Source organism: Carettochelys insculpta, chromosome 4 (genome assembly GCF_033958435.1).
Source record: "Carettochelys insculpta isolate YL-2023 chromosome 4, ASM3395843v1, whole genome shotgun sequence".
In the NCBI taxonomy this organism is placed as follows: Eukaryota; Metazoa; Chordata; order Testudines; family Carettochelyidae; genus Carettochelys; species Carettochelys insculpta.
This window is the reverse complement of record NC_134140.1, coordinates 114,882,554-114,893,254: the sequence shown is the minus strand read 5'-3', so window position 1 is coordinate 114,893,254 and position 10,701 is coordinate 114,882,554. Positions and strand designations below refer to the sequence as shown.

At 41.9% G+C, this 10,701-nt stretch overlaps 1 protein-coding gene across 4 annotated transcripts in view; it reads left to right on the top strand.

Annotated features, from left to right (window-relative positions):
* Nucleotides 1-764: 764 nt before the first annotated feature.
* The window catches only part of RAP1GDS1 (Rap1 GTPase-GDP dissociation stimulator 1), a 173,598-nt gene continuing 163,661 nt past the window's right edge, over nucleotides 765-10,701 (top strand). Inside the window, exon 1 of one of the 4 annotated variants that reach the window (XM_074993570.1) lies at nucleotides 765-2,580. In XM_074993570.1, coding sequence (XP_074849671.1) covers nucleotides 2,577-2,580 — 4 coding nt within the window. In that variant the 5' untranslated portion in view covers nucleotides 765-2,576. The remainder of the gene's footprint in view (nucleotides 2,581-10,701) is intronic. The other 3 variants (XM_074993568.1, XM_074993569.1, XM_074993571.1) reach the window with 3 other exon arrangements.

Here is a 10,701-nt window from a genome sequence, read left to right as displayed (position 1 = left end):
ATTTTTGTAATATTTAGGACTGCTGTGCAACAGTGCACACTCTTAATTGTACCACAGCTCTTTGCTGAGTCTGACATTTTAAAGTCAAAACACAAAACAATGTACTATTTGTTCACTTTTATGAGGCATGAAGAGAGCTGAGTAAGCATTTTGGGAATCAGAAGTTGGCCTGTTTGTTTCATTAACTCCATTCCTACATACCTGTTTTTCCTAGGAAGACTCTGGCAGTCTATGGAAGCCCTGGAATGTGACTTTATAAAGATTACAACCTGCATTACAGTTCTCCCAGCTCCAAATAAAAGGGAATGGAGTGTTGGGTCTTAAAATAAGAGAGTTATTTCTCAGCCTTTAACCACCCCAGGCAGTGAAGTCATATTCCAATTTCTCTAAGGACAGATTTATCCTCCAGTTTTGTTTTGTTTTTTTTTAATGTACATCACATCATTATACTGCAATTTAAATTCTCCTTTTGGTTACAATCATGCAAAAAAAAAACAAACAAAAAAACCAAAAACTAAAATTAACAAATAAGAAAATTTGGCTCTGTATTTCTAAAACAGAAAAAAAAAACCCACAATGAAGATATCAAATTACTACACACATTAAAAATAAATAAAAACCCCACAAATAAAAATCTACTCTCAAGAGGTCAATTTACAATAAATACTAAAGACTCACAAACATAACCCCCCCCCATGAAGAGGGCAATTTATTCTAAATATTAAAAACAAACAAACCAAAAAAACAGGAAGCAGTCAAGTAGCACTTTAAAGACTAGCAAAATAGTTTATTAGGTGAGCTTTCATGGGACAGACTCACTTCTTCAGACCATAGCCAGACCAGAACAGACTCAATATTTAAGACACAGAGAACCAAAAACAGTAAGCAAGGAGGACAAATCAGAAAAAGATAATCAAGGTGAGCAAATCAGAGAGTGGAGGGGTGGGCGGAGAAGATCAAGAATTAGATTGAGTCAAGTATGCAGACGAGCCCCTTTAGTGACTCAGAAAGTTTCCATCACGATTTAAACCATGTGTTAATGCTTCGAATTTGAATATAAATGTCAGTTCGTCCACTTCTCTTTCTAAAAGCGATAATGTCTCTTCATTAACACACATACCTTGAGGTCTTTGACAGAATGCCCCATTCCATTAAAATGTTGACTAACTGGTTTGTGGATCTGGAGTGTTCAACGGGCACAAAATAGACATCAAAACACTCCAGATGTGTTGGGGTATGGTTTTTGTTTTGGTTTTTAAAAACAACTATTAATTTCTCCTTTTTTTTGTTTTGGTTAGCAGAAGTTTAGGAGACCAAGGGGTGGAAGCGTTGTGTCTTTCTTCTGCCTGGAAGTGTGTTTTACACAAGGAAATAATTTATTCTTTGAGAATCAGTTTAAAAATTAAAAATGGGACTAGACACCAAGGGGCGAACATGCTTTTACTTGTCAGCATGGATAGAGGGATGTTAAAATCACACGTTGGGTTCCAACAGCGGCCTTGTCTAGAGTGGAAAACTAAACATTGTCCTCTTTTATAAAAGAGGCTTAAACCCTCTAAAACCTCAGGAAAACAGCCGGGCCAGGCAGTGCTGGTTCATGTGGGGAAGGGCGCTGGAGAAGTTGAAAAAGTGAGAGTCTTGAACACGTCAACCACAGAGAGAGCCATGTTAGTCTGCATCTTCACAAAATAAGAAAGCAGCCATGCAGCACTTCTCAAGCAGCCTCTCTCTTTCTCTCTCTCGGCAAGAGTCACATCAACACAATTTACAGATCTCACACACGCAGGTTCAATCGCCTGGCTAGTTGGACTTGCGTGCTTCTGCAAATCTGCCTCCTGTATAATGCAAGCTGTGCGGGGATCTCCAAATGCTCCTTTCCTGAACCAGGAATCTCCGCCGCTGCCTGACCGTAACTGCTAACGCGATTTCCAAATCACAAGGCGATCGCAATCCGGTAACTTGCACAGGACGTTAACTGCGCTAACTCCGCCCCGGCGGCTATGGGTGAGGAGCTCCGCCCTGGACCCGGGCTGTAAAGCCCCAACCAGGCACCGCCTCGGCGTTTCCCCGCGAAACCTCCGCGCGCCCAGACCACGCACCAGCTGCGGCCGGCGGAACCTGCGCGCGCGCGGGGCGCAGCCCAGGCCGGGAGGCGCTGCTGGGAGAGGCGGAGCGCGGCGGGGAGACAACCCGCTCAGGCAGCGACTTTCCCGCAACCCGCCAGCGCCGCGACTGTGCAGCGCCGCCGCCGCAGCTCCTCCTCCCGGCTCCCCGGGCGGCGCTGGGCCGGGTGTCTCCAGAGGAGGGCCTTGCCCGGATGTACTCACTGACTCATAATCCAATCGACACAGCGAGAGAGACACACACAGCCGCGCTGCTCCCGGGCCGCTCTCCGCCTCCCTCCCCGACAGCAGCGGCGGGGCTGGCCGGGCCCAGCCCCCACGTAGTCCTCCCCCCAGCCCGGCCCGCAGCCGCCGCCCCGCCTCAGGAGCTCGCTGCTCCCGCCTGACCCTCCCCGGCAGCAGCTCCCCTCAGCCCGACCCCGAGAGCCGCGCTCCGCTCCTCCCGGCAGGAACATGGGTGAGTCCGCCTCCCCCCGCGCTGCAGCGCTGCTGCCCCCAGAGTAATGCCCGGTGCGCGCCTCCCACTGCCCCCGCCCGCTCAGGCGTGGCGCGGGGCGGGCGGGAGCGACTGGGCCGTGATGCCCGGACAACTCCGTCGCGCCTCGGCCCATCCCCCCGGGCGGCTCCCTCTTCCCAGCGCGCGGGCCTGCCCCCCCTTCCCCCCCCGTGGTGGAGGACTTCGTGCAACTTCCTGAGTCGCGCCGGTGTGGCCCCTGGCGGCCGCGGGGGGCGCAGGCAGGGCGTGCTCGGAAGGGAATGCGGGGCTGGGGGAGTCTCCACCTAGCCGCTCCTCCAGACCAACAGGCAGCGCTGGGCTCTTCCGGGGGTGTTGTCCCTGGGCTGAGCTCCCTGGCTCGGTCACTCCAGGGGCGAGCCGGCGGGAGGCGGAGGGGAGTCCTGGCCCTTTATTTCTGAACTTAAAGTGGCGGGTTTCTTTCCTTCCTGAAATGACAGTGCAAAGCGCCTGGGCTCCTGACTGTTGTCCGTCCTGCTGGCCTCAGGCCGGCTGAATGGCAGTATTGAATGTGCTCCTCAGATGTGATTCCTGTGACAGTGTTTGGAGACAGATTGTTTCAGTGGCAATGCAATTCTGGCAGTGTGAAAGGAGAGTTGGAACATGGGGTCAAAGGGGTTATTCAACAGACTAGTTTCCCCACGTTGTTTGTGTGCTAGAGGGTTGAATAATACCTTACACAGAGTATCGGAGAGGTAGCTGAGTTAGTCTGTATCTTCAAAAACAGCAAGTCCTGTGGCACCTTATAGACGAGACAGATACATTGGAGCATAAGCTTTTGTGAGCATCTGATGAAGCAGGTCTTTGCCCACAAAAGCTTATGCTCCAAAATATCTGTTAGTCTGTAAGGTGCCACAGGACTTCACATTACACAGATCGCATCATGTCTCGTTCTCTTATATGGTGTTCCTCTGGGTACTTTTTGGAACTACAAAGATCTTCATGTTGGGTCTCTCCCACAGTTTTTAAGTGACTAAGTGTCGGGTGAAGAACTGTAGAAATATTTTCTGGCTGCTAACTCCAAAAGCTTGTTGGCTAATGGAGATCTCCAAAGAAAGCCCACACTGATCTGGAAAGGAGAGCTGCGTTATGGCCCAGTGGTAAGAGTGCCCAGGACACCAGGAAATGAGGGTTATCTATCTCTGCAACAGAGACCATGATAGCATGGATTAAATTTGAAACATAGGATAAGGAGTTAGCAGTTTGTGAAGTTATAATCTTAGGTTTGGTCTACGCTAGGCAGGTAAGTCGACTGTACATATGCAATTTTAGCTACAACAGTTGCATAGCTAAAGTAGACATATCTGCAATCAACTTACCTGGCTGTCTTCACAGTACTCTTCCATCTCTTCACAGAAACTCTCCCATCAACATCCCTTACTTCTCGCAATATTGAGGAGTACAGGGGTTGACTGCTGACCCCATATAGTTAGATTTTGCACATCTCTGCCTGGCATGTGAAATTGAACTCTGGAAGGTCGACTCTGATGGGGTTGATCTTTCACATAATCTAGATGTATTTTTAGATTTGACACTGACTTCTGCTGCTGTGTTGAATGAGTCACTGGTTTCTTCTGAGGCCATATAAATCTTTTGGCGTTTGCAAAACAAAAATTTCCATAGATGATAACCTTTGTATCTTAATTTTCTTGTCTGTAAAATGGGGATAATGCTTACCTACCTTTCAGGGCTGTTGGTAAGGTTTCATATTTGTAAAGTGCTTGGAGGAGTTAAAAACTGGTGTTTAATTGTTAAGTGTCTTTTCTTTGAGGCAGCTACTGAACCTCTGCCTGGACATTGTGGTAGGGGTCTGGAGATCCCTGATTTATCTGAGATGAAAGGGCAACTTCTTGACAGCTTATTTGGGGATATTTAATGACATTGATTGCAACAGTAGGAAGAACCAGTGTCATTACCAAGTTGCTAGTGCAGAATGAATGTTGCATTTTTCTCTAGAAAAGGCTCCATTTCAGTTGTGGGTGAGTTTGTAAATTGTTAGTGGAATGTTTATAGCAAAAGCTTGTTGCAAAGTTATGTCGTTAACAGAGATAAGAGGACCAAAAGGGTTTTCCTGTCAAGGATGCTCCTTAATTGTCCAGAGGACAATTGTTGAGAAATAGAAGGAACCCTCTTCACTTATTTTTCCCCACCCTACCATACATATGGATCTGATTCTTCCACCATTCAGGTCAGTGTTGAACTAATAACCTTCCCTGCAGCAGCTCTTGTTTTGAGGAGCCAGTAACCAAGATGGCAGTCAAAACAGTCTCTGTACCCTGTTAGCCAACTGTTTTCTGTTAAGTTTTTTTTAAAGAAATTACAACTTTGGATGTTTAGGGTTCCATATGATTAAACTCACAAAATCAATTAGTAGCTTAATTCCAGTGTGCTCTTCTGTTTTTATTTGTGCATTGCATAACTGATGGAAATCCTCAGTAAGTAGGTATTGAGAGTGACTTTTATTTGCAGCACTTGATCTCTTCCTCAAACTGCTGTGAACTTGGCAAATCATATTTAAAAATCAACTGTTTGTGGCAGAGAGTACTGAGTATTTTATGATTAAACATACTGAATACTCTACACTTAATAAGCAGGTCAAAATGGGATTAGTAGATTCATCCACTAATGATGTAAAATGGAAGCCCTGTGGAAAACATTCATATTCCAGTCAAAAGATTTGTGCCATTAAAGAGACTCAGATGTACATATGAGGCTGTGAAAGCTCTGCTGTTAGAATGCCTTTTCCATCATTGAGGTACCAACAGATTATTCCAGTGTACTCATTCTCCTGGCAATGATTTAATCTGTATGATTGAAGTTTTTCCTCTGTCGTACTTGCTCTTTACAAATTGTGCTTTTGTCCTTTGAGTTTATGTTTAAAATTGTTAATTTAGACATTGCTTTAAAAATTGTTGATTTTTAGTATTAAGTATTCCTTTCGTGTGGGTAGGTTTCTTTAACTATTCCTGGAAGTACAACACTTTGAGCTTTTTGGGAGACACTTGCTGCTGCTGCTGCTGCTGTTTTCTGTACCTGTTCTAATGAACATTACTTGTGCATTTTTACCATAGTACCTTTAGGTTGCAGCGTATTTTGTAACCAGATCTTTAAAGATCCACCTCTTCAGCTTACTTCCTGAAGTGCACCTTTGTATCAATCTTGCAAAGAGACCGTATCCTAAAAAAATTTTATATTATATGATAGGTGTGGTGGTATGAATCACAGAAGTCCCCTTGGGGTTGTCCCCTGGTGTACTGATCATGCCATTGACACCCACCTTGCTGCTCTTTGGGATTGCCCACCACTCTGTCCTGCTGTGTCAGATCCTCTGTTCTCCCCCAGCCAAACTACAGAGTTGGGGTTACCACTCCCTCTACAGAGCAACACAGACACTGAACAAGTTTAGCTCTGGGAAGGCTCAGCTGTAAGGGTTCAGCAACCCAGAAAGCAACCCCCAAATAAATCTGTCTTACTCGATGTAAAAGTTTTGCACAGTGAAAGCTCAGGTGTTCAGCCTACTTTATCAATGAAAGAGCAATATGCACAGTGGTTACTTCTCCCAGGTGACAATTATTGACATTGGACTTGACAATAAACAGAAGAGTTTTTAAGCATGAAAAGCAGAATTTAAATGGTTGCAAGGGAAACCAGTCAGATCAAAGTATGTTATTTACTTAAATAGAACTGCCAGCTAATTCTAATCTACTAAGAAACTTACTACATGCAAATTCTTATCCTAAAAAGCTGTTCTTTTTGAAGGTAAAAAGCTTCCAGTGAGCTGGTTTATTTATTCATTTATTTATTTTATTTTTTACTCCGACCTCAATCAACAGCTTCTTTGGAATACTCTGAAGGCTCTTATGGTAGCCCAGGCAGTTTCAAAGGCCAGCTGAAGACCAAGGACTGATAGCTTCTAATTACTTAAATTACTTGAGGCTTTTCCTCAAGGCAGGAACCCTTTGTTGAGCATCCCCAAAACCATGCATAAATGCCAGATTCCAGTATCAGGTGGCATGGTCACTTGTCTTTCTAGGACCAAAGTTTGAGGTTCTTGAAATGACCGCTTTCAGGTCATTGATTTCAGTCAGATATCTCAAGGGGCTGTAATGCCCCTCATTAGCACATTTAGGATTATAAACAGATCCACACTTCATATTTCTAACTTTACATACAAGAACAATACATAGGAAAAACAGGATATACACATTCAGCAGAGGGTAACATTAAAATTGGCATGTTACTTGAGGCATTTTGTCTAAAGCATCTTTGAATTATACATACTCAAATTTATAATCCAGTTTTCATAAAACCTGGGGGCAGTGACAATGGGTATGATTCGTTATGTAAATTAATTTCCACTTGCAGATTAGACTATGGATTGTAGACTTCAGTGAGAAGTGTTGGTCTTCATCAAAATTTCTTTGTTTTTCTTCAGCACTCAAAACAATGGCATCTGTGTGACTCTTAGAAACATACACATAAAATACCAATTCTGTTTAGATGACTGGCTTATTTAAAGTATAGTTCATTTATCTGATCTCCTTTTGTTACCTACTCTAGTTCAATGCTAAAGAGAGACCTGAGTGAATAGAGATTTACATTATCCATTTGAGAGCCCAGTTCTTCCTGCATAGTTGGTACTTATTTTTCAGTTTGTGTGTTTCCTTGTAAAATGTACAAAGTGCTAAATATGTTCAGGGAGAGTCAGGATTTGGCTCAGCCTGGTGTTGAGCTATTAAATGCTGGATTGTGGATGACACACTTTGGCAAAGATACAGTCCCTGTGTTCAGAAAGTTGGTTCTGTGCATGCTTCCTTTTGTTCATTTTGTCTTAGGTGGAGCTGCATGCAGTGTGACTTTGGTGAAGTAAGGTGAATGGTATAACTTGTTGGTTTTTGTTAAGCCAAGTATAAAAGCAGGAGGATGGAAGTAGAAAACATATTCCTCCATTCTGAAATGGTTCTTTCTGTTACTCCTCCCAAAACTTAGGGATGCTAGGCTGCATCTACACTACATTCCTCTTTCAAAAGGAATGCCAATGAGGGAAATTGAAAATTCAAACGAAGCACTGATTTAAAAAATCTCATGCTTAATTTACATAATCTCTTCTGATTGCGTTTTCAGAAGAGATTTTTTCGAAAAAGAGGCAGTGTAGATGGGACTTTTTTGAAAACAAACAACCCCTTTTTCAAAAGAACTCTTTTTCCTGGAAAAAAATGAGGTATAAGGGTTCTTTCAAAAAAGAGTTTTTTTTTCCTGAAAGAAAAATGTGATTGGAAGAGATTATGCAAATGAAGCACGGGCTTTGTAAATCGGAACTTCATGTGCATTTTTGATTTTTCGAAAGAGGAAAGTAATGTAGATGCAGCCCATTAGTGGAGAATGGAAGACTGTACTGATGTTAATGGTTACCACCAAACTGGAAAAACAAAATGTGTGTACTGCACTCATAACAGTTATCAAACCCTCCCCCCCACACCCTTTTGATGTTGTCACAGATTGTACTCTGTGGGTTTCTCCATTGCCAGATGATATGATCACGATCCCCTCCTTCTGTAAAACTGTTATTTTACATTAATAGTTTAAAGAAGTGCTCATAATTCACCACTAATTAACTTTACTCAAAAAGAGGTTGAAAACTATCATAATGAGTCCTCTTATTTGTATATAGGATACCCAGGCTCTGCTCAAAATACACTGAGAATTAGAAATTAGAAACCAAGCATTATCCATGAGAGCTCATGACCCAATACATTGGTTCGTCTCTAAAGTGCCATAGAACTGCTTGTTATTTGTGAAAAGTACTCATGTGTTTCCTGTTCTTTATTTTTCTTAACTGTTTTCCTCTGGTGTTTTCAAGTCCCTCTCTTTTTCACAACTGCATTCATTAATTTTCTTTTTCTCTTCCTAGCTCTTCTATATGCACTCCCCTCCACCTCGCCCCAGGGTATTTTGTGTTTGTCTGTTTTTTGGTTTCTCTTCTTAGTGGCAGTAGCATGCTTGTTTCATTATTACTGCTTTTGTTTTCATCAGATTTCATGTGGTGTTCTGCTCAGTCCTTTTTTCACAAAGTTTTTATTTTTAGCTTTGTAATACATTCTTTGCTGGCTTCTTAAACTACTTCTGTATATTCTATTCTCAGGGACATAATGTTTGAATGAAACCTTTAACGTACAGTTATAGACAAAGCCTCTAGGACTCTTTCTTACATAACAAAAGAACATAAATAGTGGTTTCAACACAGGAGCAGTGTTCATTAAGGAAGATTAGTTTGAACTAATTTGACCTGTTTGGCGTGTTCAGAAGTCCACAACTGCGGGCTTGCAGGAAATTTATTAAAAGACATATCTATGTAGTCTAGAATTAGTTATGTCAGATTGTTTTTTTCCTGCAAACTGGTCTTTGCTTTGGGAAATGTCAGTATAGTTTCTGTGGGTTTTATGCACTCTGATGAGAATACATGTATTGGTAAAACAAAGCAAGCAGCCCTGTAGTACCTTAAAGACTAACAATATTATTTATTAGGTAATGAGGTTTTTTTGGGAAAGACACACTTCTTCAGATTCTGGAACACCTAAACCAAAATGCATTGGTGTTGTCACATTTCATTATTTCAACAAAATATTTCACAAGAGAAAAATGTGTGGGTTTTTTTTTTTTTTTTGGTTACTTTTATCAGTTTGTGGACTAACCAGAGATAGGAAATGCTGACTCAGTTTTATAGATGATGAAAGTCACTTTTTACCATAGACCACCACAACTGCATGGTATGCCTAAGTCAGTGAGATCCCTTGCTGACTGTAACTTTGGATAGTCACAGCGAGGTAGCTGTGTTAGTCTGTATCTTCACAAAACAAAAAAGCAGTCCTGTAGTACTTTAAAGACTAACAAAATAATTTATTAGGTGATGAGCTTTCGTGGGACAGACCCACTTCTTCAGATCTGGAAAATTCTATTGTGAGTTTTTCCATGTAGTTGATGGATTTCCATTCCAAATGGATAACTGTAGTATCTTTCTTGGTGAATAATCACAGAGAGGTAGATCTGAAGAAGTGGGTCTGTCCCACAAAGGCTCATCACCTAATAAATTATTTTGTTAGTCTTTAAGGTGCTCCAGGACTTTTTTTGTTTTGTAACTTTGGGGGCATTCATTACCTTTTAGGCTGTAGCGTTTTTTCCATCCATTGTAAGTGTGATTATGAACCCACAAGTACCTGGAAATTGGAAAAATAATTCTTCTTGAAATGTTGTTGCACATTTTCTATTTGTCAGAACATTTTTATGACAATTCAAAAGACTCAGGAAAGGCATTTTATTCCAATAAGGGGGTTTTGAAAGTGACCTCTTTACTTTAGGCATTCTTTTGCTTTTCTGTTAAACCCTCTTTCTAAAACAGCAAAGTTTAGAAATGTTAATTTAGTTTCAATCGCTATTTCTGTATGAGCTTTAGTCCATGGGATTATTTTTCATAAAGTAGAGTTTTAAAAAATGGAATTGCACTCTGTGGAAAGTTTAACTTCCGACTTCTTTTGGACCAAAGAGAGTTGATCTTTTTTACATAATTTACAAGCGACACAGATTTCCCATTAGAACTTGTGAAGTATGTAAAACAAATGGCTGTGGTTCAAGGAGGCTTCAAAGCTCTAGAGATAATTTGTAGAATCTGTGAGGCAACAAGCTCTGTTTAGGGAACTTTGAAGGTGTACATAAACACTGGTGGTTTTATAAAAATCTTTAAGACAAATAGCTGTGGTTCAACTAGATGAGAAGCTTGGTACTCGCCCAGAAACTTCTATCAAATTCATAAACCAGGTAATTTGGATTCATGCTACTCCAGTCTGGACACAGGACTCCAATTCAGCATACTTCTAACATGTGCTGGCAAAGCCTGGATACAATATAGTGTCAACTTCACCGTGGGGGTCCAACTAAAGAAATGTGGGAGTTATGGAGACAAAGCATATGTGACAAGTGTTTCAGGCGTGACTCCCTTTGCAGACTCCATTTTTTGCATAATCCCTGCAGTGAAACAGATAGGTACCAAAGAAACTGTAAAAGGAGTAT